This window comes from Pelobates fuscus, chromosome 11 (assembly GCF_036172605.1).
Source record: "Pelobates fuscus isolate aPelFus1 chromosome 11, aPelFus1.pri, whole genome shotgun sequence".
Taxonomy (NCBI): domain Eukaryota; kingdom Metazoa; phylum Chordata; class Amphibia; order Anura; family Pelobatidae; genus Pelobates; species Pelobates fuscus.
The window spans coordinates 97,968,538-97,993,867 of record NC_086327.1 but is presented as its reverse complement, the minus strand read 5'-3'; the positions used below and the strand labels follow the sequence as shown (position 1 = coordinate 97,993,867).

Sequence of the window (25,330 nt, the reverse complement as noted above, 5' to 3'; positions counted from 1 at the left end):
ATTGTGTTACAGCTCATTTATGAACATTTATTTGAAGGAGGAATACACTACGAATAATTTAAGCGTAATATGTATAATTCTTTAGTTAGCCAGTTTATTTTTATTGATTTTTTAAAATGAGTGTTTTGAGTGTTGTAACACTTATTGGTTGCAGTTGTGGCGTTTGTGTGACTTTTTTTTTTATTGTTTTGTATGTTGCATACATAGAAATGTTTAGCTTTAAAATTAATAGTGGGATGTTCCTTGTGAGACCACAGATCGATTTTCTCGCTGCGGTCATGAGGATACGGTTTACAACTTTATTCTTTGCCTGAAGTTTACCCAAAGGCCTCAGTTGGGTTGCTCACATGCCTTGATGAAAGAGACTCTCTCAGCCTATGTTAGTATAATAGGGTTACAGATAAACAGCAATAAAAAAAAAAAAATCACCATGGAAACTAATGGAATGTTCCAATTGATTGGTCCATATTTTAGAACACTGCGGCTAAGGTCAGAAAGTGCAGTAATCAGAAATTCTAGTGAGAAGTGCTAAAAGTGGTCCAAACAGTATTTCTGGGGTACATTGCCCAAAAAACTAGCCCACTTTAGGAACATTGTTTTTCAGCAGTTTTTTGAGAATTATTGTTTTTAACATTACCACAGATGTACTAAATGGTCCACTTTAAAAACTACCCTGAATTACTTACAGTCACACTTTAGAATGTTTACCCTGAACTATCGTTTGTTCTGACGCTAGAAATTTGATTTTGAATTACTGATTGCTATACTCCTAGGACCTTAACCAGACATTAATGATTGCTCAAATTTACAATATTTTAGAACAAATGCGCTCTTCTAACTTGACATTCACGTGTAAAAAAACAGAATTGTAACCGTTAAATGTATAATTTCTATAAAACTAAAACATCTGTGGAAAATTATTTCTTTAACTTCCATTAAAAATATTTTAAACACTCACTTTAAATTTATTGAAAGTAGCTAAAATCTGAATTGCATTACGCGTTCTTGCTATACGTACTTAGATTTTATATTTCTGGAGTAAGAATTGTAACAGATTCCTGAAACCCTCTCTTCAAACACTTCATTACAATCCTTTTCCAGTCCATCCCCTTGTCTCAGTACCCTCCCAGTCTTGCACAACACAGGATACAGCTTCCAAGATCACCAATAGTTTAAGCAGACCAAAGTAAGCTTTCACTCTCTCTCTCTCTTTTTCCCAAGGACGTGTTTGGAAAAAATCCAGAAAGGAACTATACAGTCAGCTGAGTTAACAGTGCATGAAGATCTGTCATATGTTTTTTGTGTGTGTTTTTTTCTACTGACCCACATTTTAAAAACTTTTTGCAGACCTTTGTCTCACAATCCCTGCTGTTTCCAACTGGGAAGGACGTTTAAGAACGGATTCTCAAAAAAAATCAGAAGGTAAATTTGTATATCAAAGGATATCACCCGCTCTAGGGACAAGCCAGAACATAGAAACTATAAGGACTAGTTATAGACGGTTACAAAATCTGGGTATGTAATGTATACAGATGGTCTGGCAGAGGGTTACTGACTCAATACCAAAATGTTGGCTCAAATATCCAAGTTGTGATTATGTGATTATAGCTGAGATGCAGAATTGAAATATCAAAGCATTACAATTTAGTGTTTAGTGAATAAGCCCCTTAAAGTCATTATAGGATGCAATTCTTTTCAAAACAATCTTAATTTGTAAATGAACAAAAATGCAAATATTAAACAAAATGTACGAGTCTATAAAAAATGTCCACAAGAAATCATCCACGTATGCACAAATATATACGAACGAACACTGTGATACATCTGGGAAGCAGTGACTTTAACCATTGATTTGACTTCTGCACATCACTAGTCTGATGTGTAGGAAAGAAAAGGTTTGCATTATATGTTGTTTAATAGATAGTGGATCTGTTGGGCTTGAATAATATGTCAAGCAATATTTTGGAGCGATGTATAAATCAATTATTGCAAAAGAAATGGCACTGACTAGTTTTCTCTCTAAACTGGGCTTTATGAATATTTGTGAATCGACAATTTTAGAACAGAATATATAATAGACAAAAATAGCTGAACTGGAAAACTGTGACCTTTATACCTATTGTATCCAAAACTTGCAAATCCCTTCCTAATTGCCAGCAATTCCCAGAATAGTGAGTAACTGCAGGGGTATAGTGTTTGAACACCTGTGCATTGATGATGCAGTCCAAGGACCATATGTACTAACTCATGATGTAGTGGTTATGGTACTAATAGGCTGCTTTACTCCAGTTCAAACTTTTGTCCATATTTGGATGGCATTGATTGGCCGAGTGTGTCAGGTGAGCCTATGGTGATGGCACCATCGGTCTACTAGAACCAAATCCCCATATGGGAATATTCTCAAAAATTGGATCTTTACAAAAACTAAACCCTGCATTGCTTACAAATCAATTAAATTACTATTTGTGGGAAATATGTAAAAAGTGACACAAATATTGTGCGCCATTTACAGTATGTTGCAGTTGTTATGGTACCAGGGGATCTCTGGTGCCCTCCAACGGTGAACTCTAAAACCATTGCACAATAGTTTGACACTTAAATTAATCTTTTAGGCACCCACAGTCTTTCTGGTTTGGTAAGGTAAAGTAAAAGTTAATTTCTCCATTGTCATACCAACCATACCAAGTTGGCAAATGGCTCAAGAACTGTCAGCTGGTACACTCAGCCTATGACTATAGTCTCAACTTGATATGATAATGATAATACAAAAGTATGAACTTCCACTTTATCGTAACAGCTCAAACCAGAAGAACCGCGAGCAGCGAGCACCAAACAGAGACCTCAATTTTATATTTTTGGATAATCTTTTCAAATGATTTCATATTTATGGATAAACTTTTAAAATGATTTAATATAAATGTTAGATTTTTATTTTTTTTTAACAATGTGAAAAAATATTTTGAAACGTTTATCCAAAAATACTAACTCATTTGAAAAGCCTATCAAAAAATATTAAATGGAGGCCAGAGTTATGTAAAGGTCAAGCCATTCTTAAACAGTTCACCAAGTTCGGGAGCCTGGGGTGTATTGGCATCTTAACCAGTACTGTGCACTGTTGTAGTTGTGGTGCTTACAGTATCCCTTTAAAAAGCTACTTGACATAGAATTAAGTTAATATGGATTAGGTTAATATGGATATCCTAACTGTCAATTGGCAAACACAATGTGAGCTAAAGGGTTTAGGTAGGTGCTCACACAGTGTAATACTTAGTTTTTTATACATCGGCCTGATAAGTTTGGAATGGCCAGGATTTAGACTGAAATACAAACCCTTCTAAATTGGGTGGTAGGAAATTTGGAACTGGGACGTTGGGAGGTTTGAGTGTGGCCATGTAAGTGATGCATTTCCTATAAGTGTTGAAATAGTGTGGCTGGAAATAGGGAATGTTAGCCAGGGGCATGAGAGTAGGTGATTGGAATCCTGCTAACAAGCCAAACGTGACTACCTATACACTGATGGAGCATTCTAGCATGAGCGGAAATATGTTGCATTGGTTTAACAAAAAACAAAAAACAAAAAAAAAACAGAGAAAAAAAAGCAGAACAGCAGAAAAAAGGACTCACTTTGGGACTGCTACTTCAAATCCAGGACTGTTAGGATGTTTAGAAATGCTCAATGTCTGAAGGCTGATTGTAAGGAGGATGAGAGGATAGCATATGATGGCAGAGAATGAAAGTTTAAGGTGATGGAGTGCATGTGACTGCAATGTAGGTGTGCACCTTCTAACAGGTGAATAAGGATTGAATACGAATGAAGGAATAAATGGATTGTCAGGCTCATTATATGTCCTCCTGTGTGCCCGTGATATTTCCAGCAGTCATTGTGTTCTGGGTAGAATGGAATGCAGCGGTGCAGGTTTGATTGAAATCTACCTCTGCTTTTGTCCTGTTTAACTTGATAAAAATCAAGAGATAATGATTATTAAACAGTATAAATATTAACTTTGTGATTTTGTTCCTGTATATGTTTTATTTTTATTATAAATAAAACATATTTTATTCTTAATGATGAAACCCCTTTAAATTGAAATGGGTTTAAACACGAAATAAGCACTTTTGTAATATTGAGTTATTTTCAGGGGAGTGATTAAAGAGGTAGACAAGCTGGAATTGACTTCATCCATTTTTAACCCCTTAAGGACCAAACTTCTGGAATAAAATGGAATCATGACATGTCACACATGTCATGTGTCCTTAAGGGGTTAAAGGGACACTGTAGGCATTATAAATAATCTCAATCTCAGTTCCCTGGCACTGTCCCCCCAGTTTTAAACCATCTTCAAGCAATTGAATCCACAGTCCAGTCTCTATTGGAGGTTTGACTAAGGCAGAGGCAGTGTCCCTTTAATGGTTATATTGATAATACTTAAAAACCCAAATCCAAAACATGTGATGCAGTTCTGTACTGGGGAGCAGGCCCAGGCTGGCCATTTGGCAAATCCCTGGCGAGTCGTAATGGTCATGGGCTGACTAAGAAGATTAGAAATATTTACACTCAAACAAAGGCTGCTAAGGCCAAATCAGAAAAATGCTACTACAACTACAGACGGGATGAACTTATATATTGTGCATCTAAAACTATTGCTGAGGTTTAAAGGGGAGCTTACAGTCGTGGCTCATTCTACACACAACGTGTCATGGGCACCCGTGGCCATCTTGGCATGAAACGTGTGAATTTGATTTCAAATGAATTGCAGTTCACCTGAATTTTGGCTGATGAGTAGGTCGCCCAAATTCTGTAACTCCAAAGCGCCATTTCGACGTATAATGAAATAAGCAATAAAAAAAAAAGAAAAGAATGAAAGATAGAAAGATAGAAAGAGCTCAAAATCATAATATTGACTGATTGTGGGCTTAATTTAAATTGCATGCACTACAATATATATATATATGACTTTGATTATGTATCTATTTAGCAGTACATACATATATGCTCCCTCCTTTGGCTCATTATTTGCGTCATTTTGTCCGAATAGGTTATCCTAAATCATTTGAGTGGACGATATTCAGATGGGCCGAACCGTTGTCTTGACAAAATTCGGCTGACCAAATTATAAAAATTTTCTGCAAGTCCACTTGGGACCTCTCTTTAACCCCTTAAGGACACATGACATGTGTGACATGTCATGATTCCCTTTTATTCCAGAAGTTTGGTCCTTAAGGGGTTAATGGCCAAATATGTAGATTATCATAGTCCCTGGTTAAGAGGCAGATTAGCAGGGTACCTTGTTGAATAGATAGATTTCTAAGGTAGGATTAATGAAACTGTTCAATAAACTCAGTCAAAGTCATAACTTAGATGCTGTCAGTGTTCTCCCAGCACAGTTCAGTGACTATTTACTGTGTGCTCAGAGATTCACTGAGCCGCCAATCATGCATGATTGTTGGAAAAATGTTTGTATTTCTAATGATGCAAAGTTGTTATAGTGCTTAGAGTGACTCCTTAAATTAATCAATCCATTAATCTATCTATCCATCCATCCATCCATGCATTCTTAATCTAGCACTAAAAAACGTACTGAAGAAGTTAATGAGGGGGGAAACCAGCCTCATTAAAAGGGATTCGGGAATCTGTTTTAGTGAAATTATTTTAGAGCGGCACAAAACTAGTCAATGGAGCTCATTTATTCTGTGTTCTCCCTAATGTAAGCATCCCAGCATTATTGAGAATAACTGAAATCTGCAACAGGAACAATGGGTGTATTTTTCCTAAGCGATCCTCTTAATGGTTTCACTGCTGTAATTCTAGTGATAGAAGGAAAACATTAAAGGGGCACTATAGTTACCAAAACAACTTTAGCTTAATGCAACAGTTGTGGTGTACAGATCATGCCCCTACAGTCTCACCACTAAGTTCTCTGCTATTTAGGAGTTTAATCACTTTGTTTATGTAGCCCTCTCTGCATGTGACTTAGAAAGCCTTTCTAAACACTTCCTGTAAAGAGAGATCTAATGTTTAAACGTCCTTTATTGCAAATTCTGTTTCATTTAGAATTTCTTATTTCCTGCTCTGTTAGTAGCCTCCTGTGTGTGATTAAAGATACATTTACAGAGCAGGAGATAAAAACTTCTAAAGCAAGTTCATATCTGATTGAAAATGAAACCTTCTTTTCTTGCAGGCTGTGTCAGTCACAGCCAAGAGAGGTGTGACTAGGCCTGCATAAAGAGAAACAAAAGTGATTTAACTCCTAAATGGTAGAGAATTGAGCAGTGAGATTGCAAGAGCATGATCTATGCTATGCACCAAAACTGCTTCATTAAGCGTAGGTTTTTTTTTTTTGTTTTTTTTTTAAATAAATAAAGCTTAATAAATGTAATATATTAAACCATGGAAGCACAGCCTATTTTTCCTTAGTCTTTACATTACAGGTTTTATGGATATGTTTTAAGGCCGTAAGGCCTGTATTTGTGGGAGGAGTTAAGCGTTCCATATAAACGCTACTCCCCCCCTTCCTACCTGCCGTACGCACGCTGTTCACCTCGCTTCCGTGACAGCTGAACTTCCGGGTTCACTGGTCCTCCTCGATGACCCCGCACTTCCGGTTTCCGGCCGCACGTCCAACCGGTTCAGAGCTCCCCCCTCCGTTCGGGGAAACTTCGCCGAAACACTTCCAGCGCCGGCAACGCTGAACAAATGAAAGTCCAGGTACCGGCGGGTATAGCCACGTTCGGGCTGTTCCCGCCGTTCACATTTTCAAATTTCCAGCTAGTACTTCCCAACTGTCCTGGATTCAACAGGACAGTCCTGAGCTTTAGACTTCTTTCTTAAACCCTGACTTACGCTCTGTACTGTACTGTACCATGGGAACTTATTATCAAACTGTTTAAAACTGGTTGTACAACTTACACTAACATGGCATCAGTGAGTTCCTGCCACCATAATCACTTCTACAGTGTGCGCTTATGGTGCTTGATGTGTTCCTTTACTGTTGTGTTTATTGCATGTTAAATAGTTGTGTGCTCTTTTTCATTTACACTTCTACCTCGCTATGTACATTACTGGGTTGCCATTCATCCACTTGAACCTTATTTCCATACAATATGTGACGAGCATTCATTTTCCCCAATCCTATTTTTCTACATAGAAATACCATTTGGTTGCATGTGCTTGTAGCATTTTTTACCCTTAGCATTAACACTCGGGAAGCCTATTCTCGAATAGTAGATCGTGTCCCATTGTATTTAATGAGATTGCATGTCTCTGTTTCCATTGTCTTGCACCAACCACAGCTGTTCTTTGACTCAAGGCTGACTATGTTTGCTGTTAGGATGTCACTTTCAATGTAGAACATTTATTTTGCAGAGCCAGACACGCAATTGGCACATTTGTGGCTCTTTGTGTAACAGGAATCTGTGGAAGTTCTCAGATATCACGCTTTCACTTGCACTCTTAGGACACTGGCAGCCCGGGTGCCCCTGGAATACTCCGACCCCAGGTCATTCACTAGTTAAATAGGTTCTTGATCTCTGTGATGTGGTGCTATTTGCCCCTGGTTAAAAGTGACTAGGGAATTAAATACCGAATCAGTAACGATTGGGGGTATGAATCAATTGGCTTGCAATCCGTTTTATACAATATACGTCAATTTAAGGGCAGCATTTAATAACTCATCTCTGTAAATGTACACTAAGCAACTCTGTTTTTACGTTAGTCATGCAAGTCTTGACTTTACCTTTCACATTACTAATTTGGAGATTTGGGCATACTTTCATTATGTTTTCATGTATCAGTGCACAGTCCTAGGTTATTCGGCTGGTATCTCCACCTAGTGGTTTGATGGTATTTGCTGTTTTATTCTGTACAATATGTAGCTTCTCTACCGTCCTGTTTTCAGGTTGTTAATGATGTTTCTGCTATTGGTGCTGGTGATTCTTCTATTGGTGCATCCCACGTAATAACACTAAATGCCTGACGCTATGCATGTACTATTTTATTGGGTCAAGTCAATCTAACTAACTAAACACAGTGTATATGTTGGATTTGTTTTATCTCCCAGTTTACACTTACGCATCTCCTGTTATACATGCATCGAATTACCTCAGGTTCAGGCATAACCGCCATTTGACATTCCCCGCTGATTTCTATTGATGTTGCATACTGTCATTTGTTACCATTAGACAGTCACTAGGTCGCTATTATCACCTATTTCTATCAGGTACAATTTTGTTTCATCCACACTTCAAACAACCGCCTCGACAAGGCCACGTTGTTACACGATGAGGTATCGAACCGACAATCACAGTTACTATTTGTTTCATTTTTTTCATCTGCTAGCAGTAGACAATTACTGGTTCACTATTGCCGCCTGTTTCTATCTGGTATAAATATGTTTTCGTTCACATTTCCTACAATTGTTACACAATTGGCCTTTGTTAAACGATTATCACCTGTTTCTATCAGGTTTAGTTTCATTGTGTTTCCTAACAACTGCCTCTACCAGGCCACGTTGTTACATGTTTGGGGTACGGGGGCTTGATTCCTGCCTTGCCTCGTCAGGCCACGGCTCCACTCCACAACTCTTCATTCGTACTCACTACCCGTAACAATCGTTTTGTTACTCACTACCTTGCTAATTTCACCCTCCTCTCTCCGTCAGCTGCTACAACGTTTTCTTGGCACAACGCCTTCATTTCATCTCCTTTCAGGTTTATATAGTAACCATCATGAGAATCTTCAGCACCCTCGGGGTCTATCGATACTGCACTATCAGCTATATCTCCATAGTACTTCACTATACTGCACATTATTTTCCTTCCCTCGACTTCAGTTCCTTCTTCTTTCTTCCTCCTCTCTCTCCCTTCGTTTCCTCTGTCTCTATCTGGGAATATCCGGGTATCTATCATTTACTACAACTTGGGTTTCCAAGCACGTTACGTTACCCCCTTATCAAGCCCCGTCTAGGGTCAGAGAACTGGCTATCTAGGGTTAGGAGCTGGCCTTAGCTGTACACCGTAGCTGGTCCCGCGAGGCCAACTCCCCAATCTCAACACAGAGATTTCGCCCCTCGGCCCAAATCATAGTTAGTGCCTCGCATTCACCCACCTATCGGGTTTGTAGTTAGGGCCTCACCTGTCACGGCCACACGTTTTGGATCTTTACTGTCACCGAGAGGCCACCACCCCGCCACCACGCTAGTGGCTCGAGCCCCACGCCCAAATCATAGGTAGAGCCTCTCACCAGCCGCTTGGCTACTAGCAGGGCCTCACTTGTCACGGGGTAGTGAGCTTTTCGCTTCGGCACTAGTTAGCCAGCCAGTTCTATTTTACTTAACCATATTGTTGTTGTTTGGATTCATTGTTGTTGTCATGTTCTTTTTCAGGATGTCCTACATACGCAACGTCAGACGAGGGATTGCAGCATTTTCGTGTCTATTAGGGCCGACTATCCATGAGTCGCTCAGTCTCGTACCTCACCCGACTCGCATCTCTCACGCATAATCTGCATTTTGGCATCCCCTTCCGGTCACTCGGCTGTTGGGGCTCGACACAAGTTATCATCTAGAACATTTTTAGTTTGCTCTAGGATACATATAACAGAATCGTGACATTCTTCCAAGAAGCAGTGGAACAGGACTTCCACAGGCATACTGATCATCCTGTAGTCTTTTCTACATTTTTGCCACCTTTTATTCAAACCTTCATACGTACATGATCGCACTATTCCGAACTGACATACACGTTTCTGACAAGCCTTTCAAACCATACCCCATTTTTTACACAAGATATCAAAGATAATTGGTTATCGCTTCACAGTAACGTACGTACACAGATGGGAATACCGGGCAGTATCAGACTCCCTAATCAGCATTCGTGCCACACAACCAGGTCTTAAATCTATGTGCCTGCAACCATACAAGGGTTCGGGAACCCTACAACTCCACGATCACAACTAATCAGACAGGTAAGTCATGTCTCCCCAAGGAAAATTTAAGAAGGTACAAACACTACACCGCGTCACGTCAACGTTCGAACCAGACAATCGAGACACTTAATTACTAATCACTCCCTATCTACTTCTAAATACGATTCTACGTTCACATTCCGTCATTAGAGTAAGTAGGACCACTAGCTGCTATTTTCACATCCATTCTATAAGAACGACATCCAGTAGCAGTACGCCGGAACAAACATTAGAGGCACTAGGAATCGGCTATATATTATACAGGAACATTCCCAACACAGGAGTAGCAAGACATGGGTTTTATATAGTGCTATAAGTGTGTTTTCTGGCATTTCCTTTTGCCCTCTTTTTCAGGCCTACCCTCTACGTCGGTTCCGGCACACCACACCGACTTAATTCCAATCACAAGGTACTTCACTATACGATATTAACCGACCACAAATATTTTTAAGGGCTATGTCAATCAGTATGAAAGCTGCTATGGAATGATTTTTGATAGACAGATGGATACAATATTAGTAAAACAATTTTCTCATAGAATACACATTAAGTAAGAGTAACACATTTGCTGTCAAAAGCTAGACTTATTTTAAACAAACTAAAACTAAACAATTTTAATTGTAGACAATGCTTAAATATAAACCAGATTATCCTTCTATTGTAAGACTACTTCCGTGGTTGGCTGACCACCAAGTTTCAATTTAATTAAATGAAAGCCTAGGAAGGTGTTGGGGGATGGTAGAAGGCATCTGATAAGACGTTTCAAAATTAAATAGTCCAGCAAAGACTTTGCGATTTCTATGAGCAGTGATTGTGCAGCCGAGCTGGGTAATTCCGAGAATAACCGATAGAAAGAAAAGAAACAAAACTAAAACTCTTACAGGTCCTGCTAAGAAACTGTTTCACTGATAATGTATTTATTTATTTAAATGTATTAATGTAAATATTATAACTTTATAATATTACAACATTTTACTCCCATACATACAGACACACACAGCAACACACTCATAGACATATACAGCTACACAAACACATAATATATACTCCCTCCCAGCTCTCAGTAGTGGCTGCTTTCCTGATCTGTGTGCATCTGTTAGCGTCATCAATGACGTTTTGGTAAAAGTCTGCCAAATGCTGGAACTTAAAGGAAAACTCTGGGGTTTTCTCTGATGCTGGTTGTCTTCATGCAGAGCGTGAGGACGTGCAGCATTGTTTCACTAAGTCAAACTATGAAAATCCAGGAAGCGTCTCTAGTGGCTGTCTTAGTCTTAGTCCTGTATGTAAACATTGCAGCTTCTCAAAAACATTTTAGGACTAAGGGGGACAGGGAAAATACATGCAAACCACTTTAATGGGATGAAGTGGTGTGGTCTGTTGAATTTATCAGTTATCTGCTAAATAGCGTCAGTTTAACTACTAAGATTGACTGAACAAACAGAAAAGGCAAATAGTGCACCAAGGCAACCTCCTCAGGCTCAATCACAATAAATAACATCTTGATTCAGACAAGGGCAGCAGTAGTTTCGGACATGCAGGCTGCATTAACAAGATAAGAGGGCTGAAAACCGCCACTGGTATGGTGCTTTGAGATACTTGCTTTAAAAGCTCCACTGTCATGACTGGTGGGGGGGGGGTGGGGAGGATGTGTCCTCTGATCAATCCTGATCACTCCTGTTAGGTTATCTGTTTGGGAATTGCCCCTCATTTAGCCATCTGCTTCCTACAACCATGCCATACCCCTTCTCCCTGGGGTACCATCATGCACGACCCCTTAGAAAGATCTGCACAGAAATACAAAGTCTCCACAATTTTTACATTTTAACAATGTTCAGATTCTTTACATTCTTTCCCTGGTAGATTGTGTACATTCCAGCAGAGCATCCCGATTTTACTAATCTAAATATCAGCATTCCTCAAAATTACTCCCCAAAAATGACTCCATTGCATTTGAAAAAGCCAGCACTGTAACATACATTTGACCTCCATACTATTTCATGGAGGATTACTATGTTCATGAAGTATGTGAGTTTTTTTCCCACTTAATTTCCTCAAGATGAGGCCCCTTTCCTACAAATACTTTCTCAATGTAGAAAAATGGGAAACACTGGGAGAGAGATTAAAGGTGAGAGAAAGTAAAACTTATGTTACAGTTTTTTAGGTAATACACATGCTTACTGGTCAGAAGATTAACCCCTTCCAGAAGTTTGGTCCTTAAGGTGTTAAAGACCATAGCCAAAACAACCTCATGTATGCAAAAAAATGTAATCTATCTGTTGAATTTATCAGTTGTCTGCTAAATTTTCGAACTTGTCACAGGCAAACGGAGCAGTTGACATTTCCAGCACTGTGGGTAGATGTAACTAGATTGTTAACCACAGGGTCGGGACCCAAAGTTGAGTCCAAGTGCTTTTTCAGTGGATGTGGGCATTCCCTATTTAGTTGCATACATTAAATCGGTTAGTGCAGCAGCACTGCTTTCCTCTGAGTATTTGGGACCCACCTAACACTGGAAATAATCTAACGGAGATGCTTTGCTAAATTATATTGTTATGAATTACATATTAATGAAGAACAGGTCAAGGTCATTTTATCATAGTAAAATGGGTCCTTAAAGGGACACTATAGTCTCCAAAACAACTTTAGCTTAATGAAGCAGTTTGGGTGTATAGATCATACCTCTGCAGTTTTATTGCTCAATTCACTGCCATTTAGGAATTAAATCACTTTTGTTTATGCAGCCATAGCCACACCTCCCCTTGCTGTGCTTGACACAACCTGAATGAAAACAAAATCGTTTCATTTTCAATCCGATGTAACTAACTTTAAAAGTTGAACTAATTTTTAAATTGAACTTTAATTACATACAATAGGCTCATTCTGGGTCTAACAAACTATTAACAGAGCAGGAGATGAGAAATTCTAAGTTAAACAGACTTTAAAATTAAGGAAGTGTAAACAATAGCTGACTTTTTACAGGAAGTGTTTAGGAAGGCTGTGCAAGTCACATGCAGGAAGGGGTGTCTAGGGCTGTATAAACAAAGTGATTTAACTCCTAAATGGCAGAGGATTGAGAAGTGAGACTGCAGAGGCATGATCTATACAGCAAAACAGCGTCATTAAGCTAAAGTTGTTCTGGTGACTATAGTGTCCCTTTAAGCTATGTCACATACAGTTTTGTTTGCTGTCAAAAACTCTCCACCATTGTGGATGTATGTAAAAATATCCATTAATGCGACAAAATCAAGTCAAAGTGTACTCTGATGCTGACTGTCATGGAACCCCAATACCACATGGAAATAGCCATAAAATGGCTATTGTCACTATGGGAATGAGGGTACAGAGACCCCCCTAGATGCTTCTTCTGCCTTGCAGCCAGGATTGGGGACATTTTGTCTCTATGTTTGAGAAGGCACAGCAGGGAGCCTATCTGGTTGACTTGAAATGTTGTATTCAAGACAGAGTGGCCCCGGGGTGGGACTATTGTAAGGGAATTGCAATGCATGCATGACCCCCTGGTGTGGGTATCCATATTTCTCTTTATAAATACCTGCATTGTGTACAATAAAGTTGCATTCTACTCGCCTACATGCAGTCTCAGTTAATGTGTGAGGAAAAGCTATCTATATTCACTACTTTACAGGAGAAAAGGTCTCCAGATCTGTAATCACTGCAGAAAGCTATAACCACTGCAGAGACCCCAGTCAGGCTGCGGCGACTCGGACTGAAGTCCAGAGTTCCCTGATAGCAGCTAGGAGACAAACTTTGCAGAGGATTATGGTGTCTCAGCTACACGGTCCAAGAACATAAGGACAAACGGAAGTTGGGGCATCAAATAAATATTGGATTTCTGTGCAGGAGAATTGGAGGAGTGGCGAGGCCAGAGAGAAAACATGGGCATAACCAATAGTTTAGAGAGACTAGTGGAAGATAAAACATCTAGGTTAGATGCAGTAGTTGCATAAGGCCACAGGACAGCATGAACATTTTACCGACTGCATGTATTCATGTTGGACATGTGTCAGCACTATCTACTGTTGAAAATTGAGAAAATGTTGTGACGAAGTGCCCTTCGCCACTTGGGCCTGGAGAGGACTGCTTGCCAGCCTCTTGCCATGTGATTATGGTCCCTGGGAGATTGGGCCCTTTTAAAAAACGTATTCGGCCCTAACAGAGTGCATGTCACTCATTCTGGCCCTTTAAACACAGTGGGGCCTTTCGGTACTTGCCCTGTGTGAGCGGTGATACCCCCAGATAGCTATGCCATGGAGCCTATTCATATAATGAAAGACTATGGGAAAGACTTTAGCTCCATGGCAATTGAACTGTGTGAATAGGATCTGCGCGCTATTCGGTAGTTTTGTGCGTTCAGATCCCAGCTATCTGGGGATATGTTACATGTCTGTGTGTTATGTATAAAAAGTAACTTTATGTATTTTAAAGTGTTTTACTGTCTTTGTGTAACCATGTGCTCAATGGAGTCTGCCTCTATCCCTGGATAATTGGATTACTTCCCCCCATTGTCTCCAGGATAGAGGCCTCTGTAAAACCTGTGTGAGCCAGATTTTGCCATGCTGCCAGCCAGGGCCCAAAAGATACTTTTACTAACTTTTGAACCCCTGGTCTGATTCATGCCAATTTTTAATATGTTGTTCCCCTGAATGGATTGATTGTGGATATGTATTTTTATGTGAATGTGATGTATGGTTTTAAAGTTACAGAGTATGTGTGGAAACTGTATTTTTACTGCATGTAATAATTATGTTAACTGTTTATCTGAGGGGAGGGGATGTGTGGGTTGTACTGTTACTTGATTGGTTATTTTATGCCTCCCCCTGGGTGTGTCCTGTATGTGCACAACCGTAATAAAAACCAGGCAGGGTGTGCCAGCACCTCAGACCACTGCTTGACCCTCAACACGGAGCCTTGTCTCGTTCTTGGGGGGATTCACTGTATGCTGTTGGAGATTGATTGCTAGGAGTGTAAGCTGATGTCTGCTTTTCCTGTTCATCTGCTAGCAGCTATTCGTGAGGCTCCAGTTTGGAGTGCTATTTTGTATCCAGTTCGGGAGTTTGGTGTTCTGCAGTAGCTGTGCCTGTCTCTCAGAAAGGGGCATATCGCCTAAACGGATTTTAACCCCTTGTCTGCTGAAACGGTCCGTGACAAATGTAATAATGAAGAACAGCATCTTAATAAAGTTGTGCAACTGATTTAACATTAGCTAAACTGAAAAAAAAACTGCATGAACACTAATACTTTCTCAAGGTCTGACAGTCGCCCAGTCAAAGGAATAATCATTACACAGTGCTATGGATTGCATCTTAAACTTGGCAACCCAAAGTCTAAAAGCCACTGCATACAGGGTTACACTGAATACAAGTACTAATTGTAAAGCCGTTACCATAGTAACCAGTGTTACCATGTGGCAAAGTGGCATATCACATGTTCTGCTACACTCCTACATCCACCTCTTTCTCTGTCCCAGGAAGCATAGCAGGATCAAGCTTCCAATTAGTAGGAAGGAAGGAGAGAAGTGGAAAAAATGGCCCCTTAGCAGAGAAAATTCAGAGTTGTGATTAGTGAGAGAGAGGAAATCAGAGCTGAGAGCAGGATTGGATTTAACTATCAGGTGCCCGTTCGCAAAAAATTCTAAAGTGCCGATGCTCCCTCTTGCCCCAAACAGCAGTTAAAGTTACTTATGAAAGGGACACACCAGGAACAATTTAGCTTGCTGAAATGCTTTATGCGTGCAGAGTGTGCCATTGTTTTTTCCTTTTCCATAAAAATGCAGATTTCAGTAGAAATTTACACTTTTTGTTTTTTAAATTAACCTGGTTACACCCTCTGGCTCTCAAACAGACAAATGGTCTTGCTATTTCCTGGTTTCGCTAACTCCGTAGAGATAAACTGAAGAGGCAGCAATTGCACCGCAGCACCTACCTTCCAAAGATTACTGAGCTCCATTGGGAAATCTGTGATTGGACAGCCAAGGAAAGTGGTTGGAAAGGGAGAGCTTGCAGACAAGAAACGGCAGGTTTTGCAAGCTGTTTTTTTAGATATATCTCAATAAAAAATGAATAATTAAATGCAATTTTTTGGGGGGCAGTGGAATGTCCCTTTAACTGCAAGCAGACACTGCAGGCATAAAACACATCTAAAGATCATATAGTGGTATTTCATGTATGTCTGTCTGTCTGTCTATCTCCACACCTGTGTGTGTGTGTGTGTGAGATCCCTTCTCTTACCATTCTTTACATTTTGTATTTTCTGTTTAGTTTATAAACCGGCTCCAGGTCTTAATCTCCTTTTGAAGTCGAAATTCTGCCCCCTCTTACTTAGCAGAACCAATCAAATAGCATTAGTTATTTGCATTTAGGATTAGTGTTGAACACCTGCCTTGTTAATGTGCACCTTGCCTCAGCAGTTAAACCAACAGACTGTGACTGTAAGTAACGAAGACTTTGCCCGAGACTCTGTTTAGAGCAGACTTCGGCCTCCTGTAACAGAAAGGATAGCATTTTTATAACATAGAATGCCAGATAGTAGTCATAGTAGGAATTAACATGGTGGCTATTATATTTAAGACATGATGTACTTACTGTGCACTGTAGGATAAGAAATTGGTCATTTGTCAAATTATCCTCACATTTTCCTGAAAGTTCCAATCTGCATTTTTGCTGCCAATAAATAAGGGCATCATTTTCATGAGAAATTCATTGGATGAAATTGCAATCACTTAAATACAATTTTTCACACACAAAGCAAACCGGACGTTTTCGTACAATCCTTGTATTTTGTGATATAACCAAAATTGGGTTGATTATTTGCTTATTCTACAGTTTAAGATAATACTCATGTGTTCACTGGCTTTGCATATTTTCCTAAGTTGTGTTTCAAAGCTGTTGTATACAGCAAACACAGACTCAAAGGAATCCATGTTTAACCCCTTAAGGACTGAGCCAAATGTACTCGTTGTGATCAAAACAAAACGTAAACAAAAACTTGAATTTGCTCTATATGTCTGTTCAACCGTAATTCACCACTTTCATACTATGTGCACCCAACAATTATTATATATCATTTTATTCAGGGGAAACAGTACTTTCATTTAACATCAAATATTTAGGTATAGCACAATTTAATATGAATAAAATATAAAAAAATGGGAGAAAATTAGAATTTTTAATTTTTTTTAGCTCTACGTGACATTTTAACTGTGAAGGTCATAATACTGTTTGCTTTTACTGCAATAAAACACACATATTTGTATTCAGCGATGTCTCACGTGAAAAACCGTACCCCCTATGTACAGGTTTCATAGTGTTTTGGGAAGTTACAGGGTCTAATATAGCATGTTACATTTTTCATTTTTTTCCCATTGGAATTTGCCAGATTGGTTACGTTGTCTTTGAGAACATATGGTAGCCCAGGAAGGAGAATTACCCCTATGATGGCATACCATTTGCAATAGAAGACAACCCAAGGTATTACAAATGGGGAATGTCCAGTCTTTTTAGTAGCCACTTGGTCACAAACACTGGCCAAAGTTAATGTTAATATTTGTTTGTGTGTGAAAAATGCAAAAAACTAATTTGAACGCCAATTGTGGCCAGTGTTTGTGACTAAGTGGCTACTAAAAAAAGACTGGACATACCCCATTTGCAATACCCTGGGTTATATACCGCTGTGGATTTTATGTATCTTTTAGTCTCACACTAGGGGATATATCACTATTGGATTTCCCCTATAGTTTATATTGCCAAACGTGACATATAGCCTCCCAGAGAGTCTGTACAGCAGCAGGGCCGTCTTTAACGCGGGGCAAACGGGGCAGCTGCCCCGGGCCCTGTCCCTGCTGGGGGGCCCAAGACAGCTGCTCCGTTTGCCCCGGCCCGCAAACTATGGGGTCCCATCGGGTGGCCCATGCACTTAGGGCCACCCGATGGGCCTGTGTCAGCAGGGGCCCGGTCGGGCGCGGTGGCACTTTAACAGCGCGACCGGGCCCTTGCTTTTCGGCAGCCGTCTGGGAGGAAGTGACCGCCGCGCGTCACTTCCTCCCACAGAAACCGGAACCGCGCGGGAGGAAGGAGGACCAGCTGCTCAGAAGGGGGCCAGGCCGGGAGAGAGCGAGAGCTTAACTCCCAGCCACCCCAGCCACCCCACTGGACCCCAGGGAATCCACCCTCCAGGAAAAGGTAAGAAACTGGAGGGTGGTTATCAAATTTTGCATGAACGTCTGAGTGTGTGTGTGTGTGTGTCAGTATATATGTATGTGTGTATGTGTGCCAGAATGTCTGTCAGTGTGTCAGTATGTCTGTGTGTGCATGAGTGTCAGTGTCCCTGTGGTTCTGTATGTCTGTATGTGTGTGTGTCTGTGTGTCTGTGTGTCTGTGTGTTTCAGTATGTCTGTCTGTCTGTGTGTATGTGTGTTTCAGTATGTCTGTCAGTGTGTCAGTATGTCTGTGTGTGTGAGTCTGCCAGTGTCTGTGTGGTTCTGTATCTCTGTGTGTTTCAGTATGGCTGTCTGTATGTGTGTGTGTCTGTGTGTATGTGTGTTTCAGTATGTCTGTCTGTGTGTATGTGTGTTTCAGTATGTCTGTATGTGTGTCAGTATGTCTGTGTGTGTGAGTCTGTCAGTGTCTGTGTGGTTCAGTATGTATGTGTGTTTCAGTATGGCTGTCTGTGAGTGTCAAAATGTCTGTATATGTGTATGTCTGTCAGTTTATGTGTGTATGTGTGTTCTGTATGTCTGTGTTTGTCAATATGTCTGTCAGTGTGTGTTTCAGTATGTCCATCTGTCTGTGTGTATATGTGCCAGTATGTCTGTCAGTGTATCTGTATGTCTGTGTGGTTCAGTATGGCTGTCTGTGTCAGTACGTCTGTCAGAATGTGTCTCTGTATCTGTATGTTGTCCATTTGCGTTTGTATCTGTATGTATCAGTGTTTGTATCTGTATATCTGCATGTGTGTCTGAATGTGTGTCAGTGTGTGTGTACCTTTTGTATCTGCATGTATGTCAGTGTTTGTGTCAGTGTGTGTGTCTATGTGTGTGTCAGTGTCTGTGTGTATCTATATGCGGTCAGTGTGTATCTGCATGTGTGTCAGGTAGTGTATTTGTGTGTATCTATATGTAGTCAGGGGGCCCAAGTAAATGCTTGCCCAGGGTCCAATCAAAATTAAAGACGGCCCTGTACAGCAGGGTCGGCTACATCGCTCTACACTCATTTATTTTCCACCAGTGAGTTATCTTGATATACTCTATTGAGACACTATTTACAATGACCACAGTTTAACTCCAGTACCATATCGGCATTTCTACTATTGCTAGGTACCACGATCCCAGCTATATATATATATATATATATATATATATATATATATTTATTACTTACGGATTTTACCGTTTTAGCGCGACTTGGTTTATTTAATTTTCACCTTATGTACGGAGCAGTCTGTACTTATGTTCCGTTTCTCTTAAATATTGGTCCACATATCGGATGTCCCTATAGTCTTACTTGGTCCTCTTTAGAGGCCCTACTACTATTTATTTTAGCGGACTTTATACGTATGTGCACATACAATATATATATATAATTTTCTATGAGATTAAGGAACATATCCCCAGGTTTTTAATTCCTCACCTTTATGTGATTTTCACTAACACAACTTTCTATGGTGTTTCTATCCAGGGTAAGCTTTATATCTATTATATATATTTTCTTTGCTTAATTTTAGTTTAATAAAGGTGATTACCATTTTCTTTGTTACGTTTACTTTAGGAGGTAACCTTCTAGAGTGAGATTGAATCCCATTCACTTTTGAGTGAGTGTTTTTTCAGGGCCGGTGCAAGGATTTTTGCCTCCCTAGTGGTCCTTACCCTCCCCTCCCCTAGTGGTCCTTCCTCCCTCCTCCCCTCCCGTAGTAGTCCTTACCCTCCCTCCCCTCCCCTAGTGGTCCTTCCTCTCCCCTAGTGGTCCTTACCCCCCCAGTGGTTCTTACCCCCCTGGTCCTTACCCACCCCCAGGGGTCCTTATCCCCCCCTCTCCCTCCCTCCCCTAGTGGTCCTTATCCCCCCCTCTCCCTCCCTCCTCTAGTGGTCCTTATCCCCCCCTCTCCCTCCCTCCCCTAGTGGTCCTTATCCTCTCTCCCCTCCGCTAGTGGTCCTTACCGCCCCCTCATGGTCCTTACCCCCCCCCCCCGTGGTCCTTACCCACCCCAGTGGTCCTTATCACCCCCTCCCTCCCCTAGTGGTCCTTATCCCCCCCTCTCCCTCCCTCCCCTAGTGGTCCTTATCCTCCCTCCCCTCCCCTAGTGGTCCTTACCCCCCCTCATGATCCTTACCCCCCCAGTCCTTATCCCCCCCTCTCCCTCCCTCCCCTAGTGGTCCTTGTCCTCCCTCCCCTCGTGGTCCTTACCCACCCCCAGTGGTCCTTATCCCCCCTCTCCCTCCCTCCCCTAGTGGTCCTTATCCTCCCTCCCCTCCCCTAGTGGTCCTTTCCCCCCCTCATGGTCCTTACACACCCCCCCCCAGTGGTCCTTACCCCCCTGGTCCTTACCCACCCCCAGTGGTCCTTACCTTCCTCCCCTCCCCTAGTGGTCCTTTCCCCCCCCTAGTGGTCCTTTCCCCCCCCTAGTGTTCCTTTCCCCCCCTAGTGTTCCTTTCCCCCCCTAGTGTTCCTTTCCCCCCCTAGTGGTCCTTTCCCCCCCTCATGGTCCTTATCCCCCCCTCATGGTCCTTATCCCCCCCCTTGTCCTTACCCACCCCCAGTGGTCCTTATCCCCCCCTCTCCCTCCCTCTCCTAGTGGTCCTTATCCTCCCTCCCCTCCCTAGTGGTCCTTTCCCCCCTCATGGTCCTTAAACCCCCCCCCCCAGTGGTCCTTACCCCCCCGGTCCTTACCCACCCCCAGTGGTCCTTACCTCCCTCCCCTCCCCTAGTGGTCCTTTCCCCCCTCATGGTCCTTACCCACCCCCAGTGGTCCTTATCCCCCCCCGCCTCTCCCTTCCTCCCCTAGTGATCCGTTATTCCCCCCCCCTCCCCTAGTGGTCCGTTATTCCCCCCCCCCCAGTGGTCCGTTATTCCCCCCTCCCATAGTGGTCCGTTATTCCCCCCCCACCCCCCCTCCCATAGTGGTCCGTTATTCCCCCCCCCCTCCCCTAGTGGTCAGTTATTCCTCCCCCCACCCCCCTCCCCTAGTGGTCCGTTATCCCCCCCTCCCATAGTGGTCCTTACCCTCCCCTCCTGCCCATGTAGCGTGGCCGGGCGCCACGGAACCAGGGACAGGAACCTCTGTTTCCTGTACCCGGCCGCCGGCGGACTGACAGGAAGTGCTCACTCAGTGAGCGCTTCCCTTCAGTCGGCCGGCGGTCGGGTACAGGAAACAGAGGTTCCTGTCCCTGGTTCCGCGCCGCCCGGCCACGCTACATGGAGAGACCGGCAGGAGGGAGCGCTCTGCGCTTCCCTCCTGCCGGTCACTGAAACCCGGCCGCCCTCCATGCAGCAGTGCTGCGCCGCCTGGGGCTTGTTAAAGCGCTCAGGCGGCGCAGCATGAGGAGGCGCAGCGGGGACAGGGATCCGGCGCCCCCTGGTAAGTTGCGCCCTAGGCGGCTGCCTAGGTCGCCTTACAGGTGGCGCCGGCCCTGTGTTTTTTTCTATCCCACTCTTTCAGTTGGTAGTTATAATCTAATATAATTTTACACTGTTTAAACTTTTATTTTATTTATTTCAGGCAGCAGGGAAAGTTCCTGTCATTACAGGCACTCCCCCTGCTGGCATTGCTATGGACGGCTATGCCGTCCATGTGATTGTAAGGTCCTCGCAAGGACCTTGCGATCACATGGCCCAGGGGGGCCGAAACGGACTTAGGAGGACTCCCTGTGATCCTTAAGGGGTTAAAATGGAATGAGGCCAAAATGTTATTCTTTGTTGAACTAATTTGCATATGCCCACCCAGAATCCTTTGCGGTAGTAACATCACTGCAGATTTGTGATTTCTGTGGGAAAACTGTGGGCTGACTGGTGTGCAGATTTTTGTTTAACATTGTATTTACTTTATATATATATATATATATATATATATATAAAGCGCCATTTAACAAGATGCCATTACTCCAATCTCCCCTGATTCCTTCCAACCCCCTTCTCTCTGTTTTCTTTCTCTTAGTTTAGAAAAATTCTGTCAGCCATGTTCACAATTGAGCTATTTTGGTCTAAAGTTTGGAATTCACTATAAATCCCCGAACATTGACACTTTAGTGAAGAAGTTTGTGATTTGTCTTTGTTTCTCCAACCTTGACATAATAAAGTGGTAATGTATGCGCCCTCTTTTTTTAAAACAGACGATGCAGTCACAGGAAGCCCCTGGAGTCCAGTATAGTCGGTGGAATGACCAAAATCAAGATGAAGTGAGTGTGACCACATCTTCCTCTGAGGCCCCAACATGGAGAAGGTAAAGTTACCGAGCAAAGGCTTGATTTAATAATCAAATCAAAGATATTTTTAATAGTTCCTGTTTGTTTGTTTGTTTGTTTATAGAAAATCACAGCAATAGCTCTACCTGCACCTATCAGAGAACAGAAAGCATAAATGGCAATTTGTACATTTGAATAAGTTATTATACAAAATACAGATTAAGGAACAGTGCTGTATCTGTATCTTGTGTAAATTATGGTCTTTACAGCAATACCACTGTTGAGAAATGTATATTCTGTGTGTGCCCTAAATTCCCCTTTGTTCTTTGTGTTATTATACTCCGAGCAGGACGGACCATAAACCAACCTGAAAGGGAAACTGTAGTCACCTAAACAACTTTAGCTTAATGAAGCATTTCTGGTGTATAGATCATGCCTCTACAGTCTCACTGATCAATTCTCTGCTATTTACGAATTAAATCACTTTCGTCATACAGACCTCGTTCACACATCCATGTTTCTGACTTGCACAGTCTTCCTAAACACTTCCTGTAAAGAGTCATCTAATGTTTATTCTTCCTTTATTGCAAATTATGTTTCATTTAGAATTTCTTATCCAATGCTCTGTTAATAATTTGCCAGACCCAGCAGGAGCCTCCAGTGTGTGATTAAAGTTCAATTTACAGAGCAGGAGATGAAAGAACTTAAACTAAGTTACATCTGATTGAAAATGAAGCTGTTTTTTGTCATGCAGACTGTGTCAGTCACAGCCAGGGGAGGTGTGACTGGGTCTGCATAAACAGAAACAAAAGTTATTTAACTCCTAAATGGCAGTGAATGGAGCAGTGAAACTTCAGAGGCATGATCTATACACAAAAACTGCTTCATTAAGCTGAAGTTGTTTTGGTGACTATAGTGTCCCTTTAATATACCAGACGTGTCTACAGTGCTAAACAATATAACCGACTTAAAAACAAGCAAAAAAATATGAATGCTGCACAAACTAAAAGTTTATGAAACAAGGTGACAAGTTCAACTCATATTATTTTTGTTTTATTTTTAGGGTCTGGAACATGCTGTGTACGGGCAAGATTGGCATTGTAGTGAAAGTGATAGGAGGATTGGCATTCTTTTGGATTGTTTTTATAATTGGATATGTCACCGGTTACTATGTCCATAAATGCAAACAGCAGTGACATGCCTATCAGATTTTTTTTGTATGAACTATTTCCTCAAACTGAAAGCCCTGGACTATCCCAGAAGAATGAAACTTCTAATAAGGAAACTCTTATGGAACAACAACCTGCAGAACAAGAAGAAACAATAGAAAGGGTAGAACAGAAAAGAAAATCAGATACTTTGTAAATTCAAATACATGTGAACGTCAATCAATGTAAGATGACTCCGACATAATATTCAGACTATTACACCTAAAACCAGGCGTGTTTTGTACATAACAAGTGTTATCAAACTACAGACTGATATTGATATTCTGTTTGTCAAATGGTACATGTTTCCAATTCTATCATTTAATGTATTTTAAATCAAATTTCTCAGAATTTGATACATGTATTGATCTTGATAACTATGGACTTTAATGACAATTTAAAGTCAAAATCATAAATTTGGTAGGCAAATGTTGACATCAAAAATATTTCATCGGAGAACTGTAACAATGACTGAATTAAAATAAAACTGATGAGTTAATGATTAAGTAAAAATCTATGCATATAGATTAATAATATAATAAAGATACGCGGCCCACAAGCAATAGACTAAAAAGAGTTATTTTAATTTAAAATGTATTCGTAAACAAAAAGAGAAATTATAATAATATATAGCATACATAGTGAATACAATAAGATATATAATAGCAAATAAACATTCTCCCTATGCTTTATATTGTATATTATATTGTATGGCCTGCAAAATAAATCCAGATCTGAAATCCTATTGATGTTTCCGTGGAAATGTTCTTTGTTAAAAGGTTTTTTTGGGGAGACTTAATGACATCACATTATTCAAAGTATAGCATGGTGGGGTGGAGTCGTGCACCTGTGCAGTGGAGGCAGAAATAGTGGTGGAAAATGTGGAGTGAAAACAGACAGATCTATAAATTCATCGAAAACAGGAAAATGAATCAGCCGCTAAGAAAGTCTGATGTAGAGAACAAAACATATAAAGTTTTTTAAGCAAGGCTACAACCAACTCGACATATAGAAGAGGTTCCTTGTGGGTGCCTATTTGCCCTGACCACAAACATCTAGAGAAATCCAAAGGAAGTTTAAAAGGACAGAGTGTCTTCAGTGGATTCAAGATGCAAAAACGAGGTGGAGTTTGGTGGAACTACCGAGCAACTGTGACAACGGCTCTTTTGTGCAGTTATGTTATTTTGCTATTTTGTAAGTTGCCGTGTCTTAAAAGGGTTTATTAAATTTGTATGCTAAGTTGCGATGATAAAATCTTTTTTTTTTTTTTTTAACTTATATGGTTTTATACAAACAATTAGATAACTATTCACTCGGTGTATACCATATGTAATGTGTACATACTACACTTTCCAATCTAATGTTTCCTTTTATATTTGTGTTGTATACTGTAATCAAAGATGTGAGTAAGGCGATGACATTTGAATCACGTATTACCTGGGCTTATTTCAGTTTTATAAATTTTAAATGCCTTGTTGTTCATCAATCCACATGAAGGCAAATCATGGTGTCATGAAAAGATCATTGTAAATTTGCAACGTGTGATGCTGTGATGCATGGATCAATGAATCACCTGGAAATCTTTATAATGGTTCTAGGATATTATTCTGTAGATCAGTGAAACAGAAGTTGAAATGTGCACTGCCATGCATGAATCAACCATTAAGCACAGTAGAGGGAAATCAAGATTCGAGACCACTTTGATGCCTCTGGGTCTTCATGGCTTGCCATCACAGAGGGAACAAAGAATTC

General features: G+C 41.0%; 1 protein-coding gene across 2 annotated transcripts; it reads left to right on the top strand.

Moving 5' to 3' along the window:
• The first annotated feature begins 1,123 nt into the window (after nucleotides 1-1,123).
• Nucleotides 1,124-24,273, top strand: SMIM1 (small integral membrane protein 1 (Vel blood group)). 2 transcript variants are annotated; one of them, XM_063436875.1, is made up of 4 exons: nucleotides 1,124-1,186; nucleotides 1,348-1,422; nucleotides 22,299-22,408; nucleotides 23,434-24,273. In XM_063436875.1, the coding sequence occupies exons 3-4, from the start codon at nucleotides 22,302-22,304 to the stop codon at nucleotides 23,564-23,566; spliced, it is 240 nt and encodes a 79-aa protein (XP_063292945.1). In that variant the 5' UTR covers nucleotides 1,124-1,186; nucleotides 1,348-1,422; nucleotides 22,299-22,301; the 3' UTR covers nucleotides 23,567-24,273. The 2 variants fall into 2 exon arrangements, with proteins under 2 accessions (XP_063292945.1, XP_063292944.1); XM_063436874.1 differs by lacking the exon at nucleotides 1,124-1,186 and having other exon boundaries at nucleotides 1,193-1,422.
• Nucleotides 24,274-25,330: the final 1,057 nt, after the last annotated feature.

Bases quoted from the DNA above. Each gene is read 5' to 3' on its own strand.
- SMIM1 (XM_063436875.1), top strand. From the start codon at position 22,302: ATGCAGTCACAGGAAGCCCCTGGAGTCCAGTATAGTCGGTGGAATGAC. The intron at 22,409-23,433 runs GTAAAGTTACCG...TTTTATTTTTAG, and splicing joins GAGGCCCCAACATGGAGAAG to GGTCTGGAACATGCTGTGTA.